The sequence below is a fragment of the Zootoca vivipara genome, chromosome 14 (assembly GCF_965207765.1).
Source record: "Zootoca vivipara chromosome 14, rZooViv2.hap1.1, whole genome shotgun sequence".
NCBI lineage: Eukaryota > Metazoa > Chordata > Lepidosauria > Squamata > Lacertidae > Zootoca > Zootoca vivipara.
In genome coordinates, this window is record NC_142597.1 from 3,442,001 (window position 1) to 3,460,509 (window position 18,509).

At 43.9% G+C, this 18,509-nt stretch overlaps 1 protein-coding gene across 3 annotated transcripts in view; it reads right to left on the minus strand.

The window, feature by feature from the left end:
- Positions 1-776: 776 nt before the first annotated feature.
- Positions 777-18,509, minus strand: part of PEBP4 (phosphatidylethanolamine binding protein 4) — a 251,323-nt gene continuing 233,590 nt past the window's right edge. For all 3 annotated transcript variants that reach the window (XM_035139114.3, XM_088657825.1, XM_088657824.1), the window contains one exon: positions 777-2,201. In XM_035139114.3, coding sequence (XP_034995005.1) covers positions 2,110-2,201 — 92 coding nt within the window. In that variant the 3' untranslated portion in view covers positions 777-2,109. The remainder of the gene's footprint in view (positions 2,202-18,509) is intronic.

The window sequence follows — 18,509 nt, forward strand, 5'->3', positions numbered from 1 at the left end:
GGGCTGCTCCGATGGGAAGGGAGGCAATGCGCTGCCCCAGCCTCACCACCACCGCTCTCAGCCCTCCTTCTCCACCTTCCATCCCTGACCCACCGTGCACCGCTTCCCCATCACCACCAAAGAACCAACATCTCAGGGGCTGCCCAGGCTCATGGAGAAAGGAGATAGAAGCCTCGGAGGAAGGGGAAACATGGCGGTTGAGGTGAAGGTGACAGCCGCCCCTCTGCCGCCGCCATCACTGCAGCATCAACGTGTAGTATGTATGTATGTATGTATGTATGTATGTATGTATGTATGTATGTATGTATTGCGCCCCCGGATTCATTGAAAAATATCTGGTAACCTTATCATAGATTGCACCAGTGCCCTGATACAATAGTTGCATGCCAAAGACCAGGACGTTGCTAACTGGTTCAATAATCTTGCACTGGTCAAAACAGTCTCAATCTCTGCTAGAAAAAAATAAAACAAGTGCAGAGTCCAGGACAGATTTCCTTGCTGCAACTTTTCCAGCATAGACCATATCAATGGAGTTCATGGAGCACCAGCAGTCCAGGCACCACGCTTTGAGAATGTCTTGTCTACACTGATCAACTGTCCAGTCTGTGTTTCAGACCAAAGTTTCTCCCAGCCTTACCAGGGCAAGGCAGGGCAGGAATTGAACCCGGAGTCTTTTACACAGTCAAGTTGATGGTTGATGTTTTACTGTTTTGGCTATGGTTTTATACACTGAAACATGCCAGGTGCTGCAAGAATGAGATTGTTTCACAACCCTGGAAAAGGAAAGCAGAGTCAAATCCTGCTGTTGCTTTATTGTGATTGCTGCAATGCATAGTAGGTATTACTACTTGGGGGTGGGGCAAACACACACACACGGAAACACCATAATGTCTGGAAAGACAACCATGAAGGGAAGTACTATAAAAGAGTCGAGGTGGGCAATTTAGTGCCAATGAAATACCTAAAGCAAGAAGTGTCTGTGCAGCTCCAGGACACATGGCTGAAACTCTGATTGGGCCTTTCAATAATAGTAACAGTTAAAAACAGCTTGGATAGGAAAGAAAATTCCTGCTGAGGCTCTTAAAACTTTGTCAGCATTAGATAGAACTCAAATGATTTGAAAGTCTCCAGTTGCTGGATATATTCTATTTTCTGATACTGCCGCTACTTAGACGATGATATTTTGTGGGTTGCACTAGAGGGTCTCTCGTTTATACCTGACTTAAGAAATAATTAGTCTGAGACAAATTCATATTATTAAACATGCTGAAGGCTCATGCATGCTTACCTTTTGCCCTGTTCTTTCTAGGCATAGGTCCGTGTGTTAAAGTTTGGTGTCTGAGCACAATTTCCCCCTGCTCTGCAGCTTCCCCCACAAAAACCTGCTCTTTGAAGCTGAATTGGAGAAAATGACAATTTGGGTTTTCCATTGTTTGCTGTTTGCTCCAATTCAGCTTTCAAGAACATATTTGGAAAGCTTCGGAGCAAAGAAAAAAAGGGGGGCACTCATACATGGAGCTATAGAGCCTGGAAAGAGCAGGGGAAAGCTAAGTGTGGATAAACCCTGAGTGGGGCAGATGTAACCAGTGGATTCCAGAGCCATAAGCTCTGTTTTCTTTTTGTGCAAACAGTGTTAGTATAACGGGAGCACAACCTGGCTTGCTGGAAAACATGCATGGTTATGATTTCAAGAGAAGACCCATCCTCCAGGAATCTAGCTGGTTAGTGGCAGAGATGTGTAATAATAGGTTAGTTAGAAAAGCAACTGTTGGAACCAGTCTGTTGTCATTTTGATCCAGGTTAATATAAAAAGAACCCTAAGGACACATTCAGCTCCACACAAGTCCTGCAGATTCTGCCTCCATCCCATATACTGCAAAATGCCTGGAAAGCGAGAGTCGTTTACATGCTACTCTTCATGCCAAAGTGAACTGGAAGAAGGTTGGAATTGTAAGACTAAATCACAGCAACCTCTAGGATGTCCTCTGAGCTGGCAAGTCACATCAACAGCCTGGTGCTGCATGGAGATGATTCACTCTTAGTTTTCAAAGAGAAAAAGAGATCAAGCCAAGCATTTCAGCCGAAAGGGGAATATTGCTGTCGCTCTTGCTAGTTGCTGTAGTTCTTAGTGATAAACTGGGTTGAAGCCACAGGGGTCCCAAGGTGAGAATAATCCACAAAGCTCTCCATGTCCCAGGAACCTGGAAAGGGAAGAGAAATAACTGAAATTCTTACTCTTACTCAGGATCAAATTACATGTGATGATGGACAGACTACCTCAATCACATATCCAACAGGAGCACAAGTAGAGCATCTGCTGGATCCGTCCTGTGCTTTCCGATCATCTGAAAGTTCTTCAACTGTTGGAGGTTGGCTGAGAAGAAGTGTGTCCTGACATTTGGGGGTGGGAGGAAGCAGGCAGACTGTGGGAAAGTAAGCTGTGGGTGGCGACATGGTTGAGCTCAGGGGTCGCCAAACTTATTGGACCAGAGCATACATTTTGAATTTTCAGAAAGTGCTGTGGGCATCAGTCACAAAATGGATGTAATGGTGGGCATGACACAAAATTAGAGAATACACTCATTTCAGCTTCCACCACCACACTGCTGCAAACAGCCTCAAGCTTACCATGGGAAGTTCAGATTGTGGGAGTCACATAATATTGATTTCTGTCTCTCACACATACTGATGCCGTTGCTGTCTAAGGTCTTAACCAACTTGCCATTAAGTTTGCACCTAGCTGTTTCATTTTTAATCTAGTCCGGGACTAGATTTTACTTGGGGAAAGACTCCTGAAAACTCATGTTTTCCCATTCATTCCTCTAGTCAGCATTTCTCGTCGTCTCCACCTCCACCTCTGTCTATTTGTCGCAGCCAAGTTGAGCAGGCACATTCAGTCACACACCCCCTGGAGGCATCTTTGTGCTAGACTCAAACTTCCAGACCTGCACACAAATGAAGCACCGGTAACTGTGGGAGAGGAGGAACGAGCCTGCAGATTGTTTTCCTTTTTCAAAACCTCATTTTGTGGACTGCAACTGCCAATGGAAGTAAGTGGCATGCGAATAAAAGACCCACAAAGCAGAGAGGAAAAGGCACGGATAAGCTAATCAAGAGGAGGGCTTTTAAATGCCTTCGTCTTCTTCTTCTTATTATTTGGCGATCACTCGTAGCCGAGTAAGATTGTCTTCCATAAACACGGTTAACAGGGTCCAGAATCAATCTAAATTGAAGGCAGCATGTTGAGGACAAGAAGGAATGATTCTAGATTGGAAAACCCCTACATTTTAGTGCTACAAACAGGTTCATGTGTGAGAAGAGGACAACTAGTGGTTTTTAAATGAAAAACATATTTCCCTCAAGTTTCTGATCCCATGACCTGAGAACCATGGACAAACAACAATAACAGAGAAACAAGAAGTGAAATTGTATCTAGTCTCAGAGAGCTTGCTTTCCTGCCCATTAACTCGCTTGGGCAGCCATAGCTGCAACATTCTGTGAAGAAGTCACAGGGTGAGTCATGATGTACGTATGGCTTCAAGGCCAAATTCTGCACAAGGGGGAAAGTCCCATTTCTTCTCCATTCATCCAAAAAAACAAAAACAAAAAAAAACCTGGCATTGGGTGGGGTTAATTTTTACAATGAAAGCTTTGTATAGGTGAGGGGGAACATCCTTCTCCCCATCACCCAAGGCTTCATTGCCCCAAACACTTTTAACCCAGCCCAACTCTGATAATGACTGCAATAGCTCCTGCTTCTATTTCTTCAGCTGAAGGCAGCAGGAAACTGCACATTTCATGTTTAGAGCTTTAAGGCGCTAAAGAAAGACATGGGCACACAAATTGCTTTCATTGTGGCAAAGTTTTCTCATTTCTTATGGTGCCTTTGACTGTTCATAAGAACACAAGAAAAGCCTTGGTGGGTACATCAAAGGTGCATCTGGGCCAGTATCCTGATTCCCAGAATAGACAAGCAGCTGCTTCTGGTTAATTCCCAAGCATGACACAAAGGCAGTAGACCTCTCCTGCTCTTGTTTCACAACAGGTGCTGCTCAGAGACATATTGTCTCTGAACCTTAAGGTTCCACATGGCCATCACAGCTTAAAAGAGCTTGACCATGACTTCTGTCCAGTCTACCGCCATTGCTGACCAGCGGGAGAATCTCAAGCTCCGAGATTCTCTAGTGCTGTGAGGGAGGGGGGAGCCGCGAGAGCGCCGTGGACCCCTGAAAGAGCTCCAGATCGAGCGTTTTGGAGACGTGGGGACTCAGCAGCCCCTTTTTCTGTCTCCTCCGCTCCCCGGTAAGCCCTATTAAGGGAGCCGAGAGCGAGCGGAGTGGAGACGTGGTGCCTTGAGTTAATCTGCTACCCTCGCAACGTGAAGCTCTGAGCCGGCAGCCTGTGGAGTGGTGGATTTTTCCAGACTCAAAGGATTTGAAAACATTGGACTCCGTGAGTAAAGGAAAACGCTTTAAAAAATTTTAATTGAAAAGATTTGGACACGGGAGGAGATTAAAAAAGGAAGTCGATTTCCCCCATTGAGTGATTTGAGATGCAGTTAACTTGCCCGAAGCCGGGAAGCTGACAGGAAGTTTTTAATTACCAAAAATCGGACTTAAAACTTTCCCCCTAAGGCAGGGTAAAGGGAAGAAAGGTTGAACTTTGCAAAATCCCTGTAAAGGTTCTTTAATTTGGTCTAGGGAAAGTCCCCCTGGAAGCTGGAGAGGGGTCCCTGGAGGGATCAGCGAGCCGCCATTATGACATCACAATAGGATGGAATTTGTTTATCTCTTTGAGACTGAAAGCTGTCAACATTGAAGAGAGCGTAAAATATAAGGTTGTGAATAAGAAGTTTGACAGATGCTCTTTTCATAAATGGATATATGAGTTTTAAGATATGAAGAAGAATTAAAAATGAGAGTTTGTAACCAGATTGGGCATAATTTCTGTTTCTGAAGTTTGGAAATACGAACTGCGCCATTTCCTGCTTGTAATCTGTGCTGTTCCCACAAAATTGGAGATGACCAGGATGTCAGTAGACACAACATCATCTGACTTTATTGACTTTCAAAAGGAACTTTTGGAATTGCTTTTGGATTTTAAAAGTGAACTGCGTCAGAATATTACACAAATTGATAAAATGAAACAGAACTGTGCGGAAAGTGAAAAAGGACTAATCCCAACAAAGTATGAAGAGAAGCAAGATGAACAATCATCAGTCCTGGACAATGTAATTGAATTCAAAGATGATGAAGAAGCTGCATGGAACATTGTTCCCTCAGTGAGAGGGGGAAAACAGGACTCATGCTTGATTCAAAGAGCCTTCAAAGAAGAACCAGCATGGAATAATGCCCTCCCAGTAAGAGAGGGAGGACAGGATCCATGCTGGGGCCAGAACTTAAGGGGAACCAAAATTGAGACAGGGCTGAAAAGTGGAAATGTAGTTGGATGATATTGTGCAACAGCTAGGAAATTGGGGAGGCAGCAGGGGACGAAGAAAGGAGAGAGGTGGAGAGGTGGTGAAAGAGCGGGAGTGGGGTGACGAGTACTAATGGATGTTATTTTCTGACTAATCAAGATGGCCCGAAACTGGCATGGCCTATGGAACTGGCTGATTCATCTGGGAGACCCTCAGTCCAGGGGAGGGGGGCTGAATTAGATTTAAGTGTTTAAATGTTATAATGATAAAAGAAATAATATTTGAATATATGGAAAAATTTTGGGTATAAATTTGAGGCTAAGGGGAGAAATAGAGGATAGATGGATGGGAAAATAAATTTACGGTAGATTTGGACTAAGATGAATTATGGGTGGAAGATAGTCAATGCTTTTAAGAATAGAAATAGTTGTGAGATAATGAAAAAATGTGTTAGAATGATTCAAGATAATAAATGAAAATTGCTTAATTTGGAGTTAAAAATGGACCCAGTATGAGGGGAATCGAGAAAGTCTACAATGTTAATTAAAATGTTAGAATTGATATGTTTTTCTTTTTTATGTTTTTATTCTTTTTGTTTTTGTGAATTTTTGTAATTTGCAATGTTTGAAAATTAATAAATATTATTTGAAAAAAATAAAAAAGCTTGACCATGAGCCACTAGGTCAAACCTTGCCTTAGCTTAGTGTGCCATGGCACAAAAGAGACCAGGGAGGAGCAAAGCAGCCACAAGCTCCTCTGGGCATAACTGGGGGGGGTTAGGGAGGGGAAGCTGCCCCCCTAAAACAAGTAAATCAATACAAAATACTTGAGGTTCTGCCCCTCCCAAGCATAAAGCCTGCCCCCAATAAATCCTAGCTACATATATGCCATTGTGTATTTTGCCTACATTTCCCACTGGTGTACACGCAACAAACATATCTATTGCTTAAATTGTCAAGCTCAAACTTCCTAATCTTTTAACTATAGAAGCAGCTAATCAATAGTAGGTCAACTCCCATTGACCCACAATAAAGAATAGGGTAGAGGTGCCCAAAGCATTGTCCTGCCTCAGTTACATTTAATTGTTAAGAAAACAATTCTAACTGCCATGTGTTAGATAAAATGGCAGGGAGGCGGGAAATGACAGTAAGGTAGCTCAGTTCTTTTAATTTACTTCCTTCAAGCAGTAGAATTGGTAAATCTGCAGCTTCTGCCTAGACTCACCAGTGCATAGCATCCTGGGAACTAAAGGCATTTGATTACAATCTTGACACATGACTGGGCTTGACCTTGGGTCTTCGTTTGGTTGGAGACTGGTTGTTATGACCCCATTCTCCTTCTGCACCTGTCCATGCTGCCTTCCTTGTGATTGTTGCTGGGCCAGGAAGACTGCCTGCTTTATCGAAATTCAGATCTTGAGGTTTAATGAACATAACAAACCAACCCTGCAGCTCTTGCAAAACAGGGAGCAAAATTTGGTTGCTTCATCATCTGCCTCCGAGGCAATGAGTCCAGCAGTGAACAAGCAAGGATGCAGCTGAGTTCAAGAGCCTTCCCTTTGCTGCCACAAACTGAAAGAGGAACCAGCCGAGGTACATGCTTCTACGTGCCTAGTGGCTCCTTGAGGCTCAGTGCCGGAGAACAAGAGGAAGGAGGTTCTGCTACTAAATGAGAAGAATGCCCCTGCTGTGCAGCAATCCTTGTTTCTTGCTCCCTCCATGCAAAGTTGTCAGTTTTGGGTTAACCCCAAGGAAGTGTCAGTCATGGAGCTTAGGCTGCTCCCTTAATTGGGAGAGTACACATTGTGCAATGTCAGTTCATTCACTTTTCCCAAAGAGTCCTCCTTCTTTACTGAGGGAGCAAACTCAAATTATAGCAGAAATTGATTCTGCATCTGGCTTGCTGCATGCAAACACACCATACATTTAAAACACATTTAAAGCACATGGATTTTCCCCAAATGAACCTGGGTAATGTAGTTTGTTAAGGGTACTGGGAGCTGTAGCTGGGTGAGGGGTAAACTATACTTCCCAGGATTCTTTTTTTTTTTTAGGGGGGGACGGGGCAGGGAGGAATGTGCTTTAAATGTATGGTGTGTATGCAGTCTAATTGAGCTGATTCAAGAACACTACTGTTTTAAGAATTATAAGATCTTAGATATATAATAAATGTTCATAAATGTACCAAGCAATCACGTTCATAAATATATAAACCACATGTCTGAAACAGCACAGGAAGACAGTCCTGAAACATTTCGACTCCCAAACTGACCAAATGTTTCTCTGCAAGGAGGGAGGGGGTGAGGGAACCTTCCCATTGTCTCAGGAATTAAGTACTTACCATCTCAAAGGAATGGCCAGACTACCAGGAAAGGCAATCAGATAAGGCATTATTAGATAACTTGGCGGACAGGAAAAACAACAACAACATTCAAATTTATGTTGCAGACCACCTTTTCTATGATGTAGGTATGATCTATCTAGGGGGTGGTCTTGGGCTACATCGTTTCTGTGATGTATGTATGGATGTATGTATGGAGGGGTGGTCTTGAGCTCCAGGGCAGGGAATTTCAAAATGGATATTTAAGGGCAAGCACATATGGTTCGTGGTCCTCCTCTTCTCTCCTGTGTGTGGGGAGCACCCTGTTGCAACAGTTTAATAAAGATCAGGCTCATTAGCTGCTTTGCTTCTCAATATTCTCTGGTTGGCCTCTGTTATTTTCTCCTACTGATGGAGAACCTACAAAGGACTCTATAAGGGATCTTGTGTACCTACCCCATAAGGGAATAAGGGCAGATTTTGTTTACAACAGATGGCACCCCAGATGGGACTTTTGGTTGCCCAGATTCTGGAAGCGAGGAAGGACTGCTGGCCCAGTGCGCACCAGGCCATTTTGCCAGGAGGAGCCACCAGTCCTCCAGCAATCCCAGGGTCTGGAAATAACTGGAGTTCCAGCAGGGCTAACCAGAGGAAGCAAAGCTCGATCAGGCTGGCCTTAAACAACCAGTAAAGAGATCCCGGGATCGCCAGGAACAGCGCATGCGGAAGTGAGTATAATGGGGAAACACGGGTTAGTGGGCAGGCTCCTTCAACCACAGCAACCAAAAACTCTTTTCTATCCTCCCCGACTCGATCCCCCAGAGTTTGCCCAGAGAGGGTTGTGTGAGCTCTATCACTATTTACTCCCTTTACCTTTTCCTTAACTTTATCAAACGTAGCTGCCCCTCCTTCATGGTGACCCTTGTTGGGGGTGACCTGTGAACGTGAGAACGCAAGGACGTTTGTTCCTCTTTAAAACCTTACTGTTTCTGGGTTCTGATCTGGCATTGTGCTGTGCAAGCGTTCAGTAAGGATTCTGAGCCTAGATTGTGGTGATAAAAATGTAGGCATTGCATGTGCAGAGGTCACAGCCTTTTTCCGTAACCACTGAACCAAATTGCATGAAATTAGGACAAAGCGTACCTTGCCCATCAGTGCGGGATCTGGCATAAATTCCCCCCCCAAAAAGCACAGCTTTCATACCTTAAATAGTGAGGGGGCTGCCAGGCCCCCACTAGGCCTGGGGGGGGGGAGGGCGAGCACCCGCATCGCAGGCCGCAGCACAGCCTTTGTTTTATGTAGGCCTCTACCTGGCTGCCAGGCCCCCACTAGGCCCGGGGGGGGGGGAGATAACCCACAGCAATGCACTTGGGGGCACGGCAAGGGGTTTCTACTTTAAAATTTAGCGGGTGTGTCACATGTGAGGCTCCAGTGGCCATTTTAAGTAAGGGCAGTCGAGCCCCTTTTAACCTAGGCTTTATACTATGACTGATTGCAAGCTTCTGTGTCTTTAAAAAACAACCATGCACTTTCTCCCCCCAGTTTAAGTCCTTGGATATTTGCAATGGCCCCTTGATTTACAATCTCCTACCTTCCCCTTGCCACTTCCTGGGTTTTTTATGGGACCAAACAGCTCGGGCGCTTTGGAACTCGCCTTCTGTTGCTACGGGGCTGTGGGTCTTCGCTATTTGACCCCCCCCCCCCAGTCGGGATTATTAAAGTAGTTCTCTGGGTTCTCTGGGTCACCTACTCCAAAATTAGAAAATCCAAATAACAAAAAAACAAAAAAAACCACACCAACCCCCCCCAAACACACAACAACGCCCAAATCACACAATACCCACCAAAATAAATGACAACTCCAAAAATAAAATTAAACAATAATAACTTCTGCTTCTCATGTTCTTATTTCAAATATTTTTAATCTAAATATAAAAAAATGTTCACGATGCGTGTGCAGGGGTCAATGTATGGACGTACAGGGGGGGAGGGGACAACACTCCCCAGGGAAAACAGAGGGAAGGGTATCCTACTGAAACACAGGGATGAGCCAAGGCGTTGGAGGGAGGAGGGGCGGGATACGTCATGGATCGGGACAGGGTGGGGGGAATCACAGGGATGACCCACAGCAATGTGTGTCCAGAAAGTGGTGTTGGGGGATGTGTGTTCAGACCCCTAGGCTCTCACTTGTGGGGTGCCTCAGGGTTTTGTCCTCTCTCCCATGTTAAAAAACATCTATATGAAGCCGTTGAGAGAGATTTTGGGCTGAGTGTTCATCAATATGAGGATGATACCTGGCTCTACCTTTCTCTTAAATCGGAACCAGTGAAGGCGGTGAAGGTCCTATGTGAGTGCCCAGAGGCGGTTGGAGGATGGATGGTGGCTAAAAGATTGAGGTTGAATCCTGACAAGACAGAAGTACACTACTGTTTGGGGGGGCAGGGGGCAGGAGGGTGTGGGGGACTCCCTGGTCCTGAATGGGGTCACTGTGCCCCTGAAGGACCAGGTGCACAGCCTGGGAGTCATTTTGGACTCACAGCTGTCCATGGAGGCGCAGGTCAATTCTGTGTCCAGGGCAGCTGTTTATCAGCTCCATCTGGTATGCCGGCTGAGACCCTACCTCTCCGCAGACTGTCTTGCCAGAGTGGTGCATGCTCTAGTTATCTCCCGCTTGGACTACTACAATGCACTCTATGTGACGCTACCTTTGAAGGTGACCCGGAAACTACAACTAATCCAGAACACGGGAGCTAGACTGGTGACTGCCGAAACCATATAACACCGGTCCTGAAAGACCTAAATTTGCTCCCAGTACATTTCCGAGCACAATTCATAGTGTTGGTGCTGACCTTTAAAGCCCTAAATGGCCTCGGCCCATTATACCTGAAGGAGCATCTCCACCCCCATCGTTCTGCCTGGACACTGAGGTCCAGTGCCGAGGGCCTTCTGGCGGTTCCCTCCCTGTGAGAAGTGAGGTTATAGGGAACCAGGCAGAGGGCCTTCTTGGTAGTGGCACCCACCCTGTGGAACGTCCTCCCCTCGGATGCCAAGGAAATAAACAACTACAGTGGTGCCTCGCTAGACGAAATTAATTCGTTCCACGGGTCTTTTCTTATAACGAAAAATTCGTCTAGCGAATCCCATAGGAATGCATTGATTTTTTTTTGATTTTTTTTGCCCATAGGAACGCATTAATTGAATTTCAATGCATTCCTATGGGAAACCGCGATTCGCCAGACGGATTTTTCATAAAACAAATTCGTCTAGCGAGGCAACCTCCGCTCGAAAAATCCTTTCGTTAAGCGGAAATTTCGTTAAGCAGGGCATTCGTTAAGCGAGGCACCACTGTATCTGACTTTTAGAAGAGATCTGAAGGCAACCCTGCATTGGGAAAATTTTAATGTCTAATGTTTCAGAATTTTTTATGGTGAGCGAGATATTAATAATAATAATAACTAATAATTTCCAACATAATTCCAGGGTGAGGTTGGCTGTTACTGTGGCTACATCTTTAAGCTGAGATGTTAAACATTTGAACAGTATTCCTTGCTCCTTAGGGAAGTCATGAGCATTTCTGCTCATCCTTCCCCCTTCTAGATAGCCATGGGTCAATGACAGAAAGACTACAGCTGTTTTGTGTGCATGTGTAATTCTGGGAGGCTTCTTTTTTATAGTCTGTTTCATCTGGACATTCAAGCAAGAATTCAGACAATCAAGTTAGACCGTATTCACATGGTGATAAGCTGACCAGGAACAAACCTTGCTAATATTGCTACCCTATTTTAAAGGCATTAGGCAATACAGCAGAATTTCAAATGAAGTTATCACATGATGATAACCACAGTCATAAAAAAACATGATAAACCAAATCCATTTTAGGCAAGTAATCTCTACCTCACATTAGCGTATACAGTACAAAGGATCTTGTCCATGGCAGCCATTTGCTTCCCTCCATAGGGTACCAGGGAGAAAAAGCTCCTGGTCTCATCTGCACTGTGCACCATAATTAAAATTAACTATCTTATGTGAATGTACAGCATGTTTCTGCATGCTGTTGAAATTGCAGGTGCTTTGCTCCTCCCTACTCCTGCTGCTACTGCCATGAAACAAATCACAGTCTGGCTTAGCATTATGTCTGAACCTGACCTTGTCGTTTGTTTCCCCCAAAGCCAGGAGAAAACCTTGGTTATGATTACGACTCATGGTTTGTTTGGAGAGGAACTGCTTTAGGTTTGGATGAAATGCTTAGCAAAATTATGGCTTGTTTCCTGGCAGCGCAACAGCAACCAGAGCAGCAGAGGTCAAAACACCTGTGATTTCACCTGTGGGCATAAACGTGCCATGCATTTCAGTTTAACCAGGCTACTGCTTTCTAGTATGGTGATAATTAAATATTACAGGCAAAAGAGTACTGAACGAAGCTTAAAACATTTCCCCTAATTAGAAGCAAAGAAGCGTAGAGTTGGAAGGGATCGAAAGGGCCATCTAGTTGCAGGGCTGTCTTAAGCATATGCAGTGCTGGGTGTGCAAAGATCTGCCAGGCGTGGCCCCCCCCCAGTTGCCCAGTCCTAGGCGTGCAGGAGGGTAGAGCCGGCCGGCTGCCTCAGCGTCTCACTGGCTCGGTCGCCCCTGAACCTGCGGCAGCAGAAGAGCCCACAACCGACAGGTGGGCTCTTCCCCGGACTCAACTCTTGGGCCCCGGACTCCTGGCCTGGTGTCCCTGAGAGCCCGGCGCCCGGGTGCCCTGCACCCCTAGTGCCTATGGGTAATACTGTCTAGTCAAGTCCACTGAAAAGCAGGAACCTCACCTATTCCTAGAACTGCTTTGCGGCCTTCATTAGAAAGATGGAGCGCTTCCAGACTTTGTTATTTTGGGCTGGTATTCAGCCACATACTGGCAAACCCAAGCTGCACAAGTAAAGTTGATTTGGACTCTTGTGCAACAAACCCACTTCCACACCTCCATCAGACCTTTTGTGTGATAAGGAAATTGATGGGGAAATGCACTGGAAAGTGTAGAATAACACCAGCTTGATGGAAAGCTGTCTAATTGCCACATAAAACAAATCAGTATGAATGATCAATAGCTAGCTGATGTTGTCTAAAAAGGGTAAAAGGGGTGAACCATATGTACTCTCAGTGAGATTATTTCTCCCCCTGCTCATATTTTGTCTTTTTATCCCTAAACTGAGGCATATTTTGACAAGCACTCATTTCTGAGATAACATGTACTGATTTGTTGCATTCCTGAATTTGTTTAAATGATCAAGAAGTTAAGCCAAGGTTGAGATACAAATTAAAAGTAGGGGAAAGAATCCTTCCGGCTTTTCCCTGACTTCTGTTCTGACCCCAGGATAAGGCTAAAGACATTATATTCAAACAGGTGTAACTGTAGCCTGATGTCTGTCCAAAATATTTTGCTACCTGAGATGAAGATCAAAAAGGTGCATCCCTCTCATCCCAAGTACAACAGTCAACTGGACTGACTGATCATTCTTACTTCAGTACTGGGGTAACATTCTTCACCCGACCCAACACAACAGGCTACTTTAGGGGACCATGGAGAGGCTATGTGATGTTCACATCTCTTCCTTCCAATAGAGAATTGCTGCGGAGCTCAGGGGGAACATCTAGGGGCTGCCCCCAGCTCCTGTCATCTGAGGTGGTGGCCTCAGTCTGCCTGGTAGGCCCAGCATTGCTGTAGCCCAATGGCTCTTCTTTGTTTTAAAGGCTGAATTGGCAGGACATGATTGATTGCAGAGAAGTGACTATGTATGTACACCTCATGCTTACTGAGGTATGTTTCAAAATATGATGGGGGGAGGGGAAAGGAGGATACAAGCAGATTGGTAAAAGAAATGGAAAATTTGGTCGTAAGTTAGAATCAAAGAATTGTAGAATTTGAAGGGACCCTGAGGATCATCTAGCCCAACCCCCTGCAGTGCAGGAAAATGCAGCTGTCCCACACAGGGATCAAACCTGCAACCTTGGCATTATCAGCACCATGCTCTAACCAACTGAGCTATCCAGGCTGTCAAAGTTGCCTTGGAAAAGACAGAGTGACTAATAAATGTAATAAATTATAATAAAGGATCAATCAGCTCATTATTTCTGTGCCCTTGTATCATTCTCTCACATTTTTGTATTTGAGTGCAAATAACTGAGACAAAGAATGTTATAAAATAACTGTACCACCAACTTTAGGCTGGCACCTGCCATGTTCATAGATGTATATAGAAACTATTTAATTATTTTGCTATGATAGCTATTGATAAATGCTCAATGTAGTTGAATGTTTCAGAAGTTGTCGATTTGTACTGTACCTGATCCTATGAATGTTTATTTGGAACTTAAATCATACTGAAGTGGAACATAATTCCAAGTAAGTGTGCAAAAGATTGTGGCTTCAGACAATGCTAATTATTATGTTATCATGAGCAGAACCAATTACTTTTACTCCTCTTCTAGTTTATCCTTTTGCCTGAAGGTGATGCCTGGAATGGGGTGACCTGGTGCATCAATGCAGCTGTTAAAAGCACAGTGTCTATGTAAAGAACCAGGCAGCAACTAGCTTGCAGGCTTCCCACAGGCATCTGGTCAGTCCCTGTGAGAACAGGATGCTGAACTAGATGGCCCATTAGCTCATCTTATGTTCTTATCCCTTCTGCCAAAATGGCTAGATGAGGGTGAAGCAAAGTGATGCACTGTTTTTGCGCTGGGAAACTGGTGATGATGGTGCAAAGAACAATTAAGTACGGGAGACTTGACCTAATGCTAGGTATTTGATATGGGTTCATATAACAGAATCATAAAATTGTAGCGTTGGAAGAGACCATGAGGGTCATCTAGTCCAACCCCCTGCAACACAGGAACATGGGGCTCGCACCCATGACCCTGAGATTAAGAGTCTCATACTCAACAGTGATTGTGGTAATGGATGTTTTTTTTTTTAAAAAAAACCTTTCCAATATTTCATTTCATTCCTTTAAATATTTGACCTTGTAAAAAACAAGGCATGAGTCGCAAGCTTCCCTGGCCCCCTCTGACAAGCCCACACTTGATTGCTGAAGTGGGAATTCAATGAACTCCTGCCCTCTTCCCCAATCCCGCCTTACAGAGCAGAGATTGAGTTCTCTCTATCTTGTGAATATGTTACAATCCTTATTGCTTTGATGTGAAATGGCCAACTCATTCACTAATCCTGGGTGTTGGTGACTCACCAGAACTCCTTAATAACCCAAAACGGGTAGGGGTAGGAGAGAAGGAAGGAAGAGTGAGCCACTGTAGGTCAGAAGGGCTGAAATCCATTCTGTGTCTGAACAATGAGGGACTTCACACTTGACTTGGCCCATGGTTGCAGCTCATTTCCTGCAGAATTATATCATAGTGTCTTGCCCTTATCTGAGCTCTTACTCAGCCTAAGAAGTTGAAAACATACAGCAAACATCTGCTCTTGCCATTGCTATCGTTTCCATTGAGCAGATGGCAATAGTGAAGCACAGTGGGGAGAGAATTGTTTTGTCCAAATCAATAGCCAAACTGTAAATAAGAGCAAGAGGTCCAATGTTTGGCATTTGGGATGTTAATGACTATTGGTGCTCCCAGGATGATGCCCCTGTCCTGCTAACATACAACTACTTTTAGTAAAATCCATCTTCTTCTCAAGGCCCATGATAGTGCCAAGTCCATTACCATCTTCCTTCCTTCCTTCCTTCCTTCCTGCCTGCCTGCCTGCCTGCCTGCCTGCCTGCCTGCCTGCCTGCCTGCCTGCCTGCCTGTCACTGTTCTGCCTGCAACAGCAACACTAACCAGTATCTTGATTTATCCATTGGAGAGTTCTGCTCTTCACTGCCTTTCACTGCAATCCTGCAGTTCTTTCGCAGCCTGCTAGCTGTGTGTTTTCACCAACCATTTCTCATATGAACCGGATGTCTCTATCACCATTTCATTGTTTTGAACAAAACAGCTGACCTCTTCAACATGAGCCTGGTTGTGGTATCCACTGTGCAAATAAATCCAAGGTCATGTTACTAAGCATGCAGACACAAGAAGAATGGGCCCAGAAGAACTCACACAATCACAGTCATACTTTGTCCTGGTATCAGCAGAGTTAGTGTTTTATAATTTATCTGCTTCATCATTGGGACTCTTCTGGGTGAAAGGGGTCCTGAAGCTTTTCTGCAAAGATTAATGATGTCCCAGTGGCAGAAGGCGGGAATCCTTTTTGCCATTAACAATACCTAGTCTTGTGTAGTTTTGATTACACTGCTGAACACACTCATGTTGTTGCCCAATTCATTTAACTTGAAGAGGAGACTGCCAAGTGGTCACCCCTACTGAGAAGCTAGCTGGTGAGTTTGGATGATGTTCTAGGAATTCCTTATACTTCTACTTAATTCCTTTTAAATTCTCCAATTCCAACTGCATAGGCAAAAATACTGGGCTCGTACAAAAATTGGCTGTGAAAGTCCAAAGGGACCGGGAGAGAATCAGTTTTAGAGGATGCCGCCATAGTTTATGACCAGCTGATTCCTTCTGGAACAACATTAGCTAATTTTAAAAAGACTGCACAAATAATGGTAGTTCTACAGCAGCAAAGGTTTGCTTATACAGTATTAAGATTACCTTTATACAGTCATTTAACATATAACATATATATAAAACATATAACAACAATTCACCGATTGAGGAGAAAAACCATGATGACATTATGCTGAGGTAAACATTATGGCTCCTTGGGATGTGTGCTTAGAAGATAATGTGCATTTGGAAACACATTTCATTACATCACCAACTTACATTTTTAGGTGCATACTTAAAACATACTAGGGATAAATCTATTATTTTTTTATGTGTAGCTAACCATAATCTATCCCAACGTGATCTTTGCATTAATTCATCTCTTTAGTATGCCCTGTCTCAGGATGTATGGAAGCACAATGTGGTAGCTGGCTCTACCATAATCAGGGAAGCTGCAGTCTTGGTATGTAGCTCACTAAAATCCTCACAGGGTTTGGGATGTTCCAGTATCTACAGAATGAAGTTTATGAATCCAGTTCATACAGACACGTCTTGAATTATACAGCAGCAGAAATCCCTCTTACTGAGAGGGCAAAGTGATCTTTCTATCCCAACTGCTGTCAAATAATCTTCTATTTTCATTTACTTTTCTCTATGCTGCTGAATTTTTCAGCTCACACTATCCCTGAAAAAAAACTACAAACACATACAGAATCACTCTAACCAGAAAAAGTATGATGAGGACATAACAAACATAATTACTGCAATTCTGCAAAGATTTCTTTGTCTTTAACTTCCTTCAGTTAGTGTCACTTTCCTCTTTCCATTTCCCACTGATTTAATGAAGTATTTAAATTAAAGACCAACAGAGGCCACAGTTTAGTGCCCTCTTCTGGACACTTGAAACTTTAGGAATGTCTGCCATTAAAATTTTCTGAAGCCTTTGCGTGATGAAACTTGATTCCCCACCACCACCTGGATCCCTGTTTGTATTGGAGATTAAAACTGTACATTATTTTTAAATTGTATTTATTTTATGCTGTTTTATTGATGTTCTTGTATGCAAGCAGCTCTGGGGGCTTTATGATAAAAATAAAAACCTCTACAAAAAAAGAAGTTAGGTCTATCATTAAAAGTTCAGTCTGTTTTGTGAAATGGAGTTTTCTAGACTTGGAAAATAATATAAATAATATAAATGAAGAACAACTTTTACTTGAATTTTACGTTCAGTGCACATGAAAATATTTCGGAAGGAAATTTAATTACAGAAGTATCTATGATCTCATCAAAGAAAGCTATGGTTATAATATTGGGCACAATTATATACAACTAAGTTTCAATGAAATTAATAGGACTTTACATACATAATTACAAGCAGCACTTTTGGCCAATGTTATTATGTAGTGTTAAATTAGGGCTTGCTCAGAGGCAACATTTCCCATGTCACTGAAAACATGAGGCGCTGTAAGTATTAGCATTCCTTATGGTATGAGTGTTCATTGCAACAGGGTCATTCTCTATTACACACTCTTCTCCAAGAGAAACTGATCTGTCCAAAGAACAGAATGCAAAAACATTCACAACTCTCCTCCTGCCACCCAGCTACTCAGTCGGCGAACTGTGGGAGAATGTCTATTTCCCAGGGACATAGCATGGAGAGGGGGTGTGTGCCAGAGGGGCCCTGGCCCCGGGTGTGAATTTTTGAGGGGGTCAAAGCAGGTGCCCCTAGTGCTGCTCAGCCCACTGGAGAAACCAACCCTCGTGGAGAGGAGCACCAGGGCAGACTGTGCTGGGGGTGCCAGACTGGGGGCTCCTGCTACATGCCCTCAAGAGATCTACCGTAAGTCTACCATCATCGGGATGGGGCAGGAGCCTGCTTCAATAAATGCCCCCATTGCTAATATGTCTAAGACCCAGTTGAGTTTCATTGACCGGACTATGCTTTTCAAATGGAAATATATTATTTATAGCCCAACTGTTGCCCTGCAGAGTACAGATCACAACAATAATTCCTAGATCCTTCTTAATCTCGGAATATTTTTAAAACCATGCTTGATATTTAACAGTTTGTCTTTAACACAGGTAATATGAGAGGTCTTTGGCCATGGTGTCCTCCAGGTATGGGATGAAAGAAGTGTGAGTTTAAATCTGCTTCATCTTCTTGGTTAGAGCCACTCAAGATATTATTCATGCAGCTTTCTGTATGATCACAGCCTATAGTGGGAGGACCTTGATTAGGTCCACCACCTAA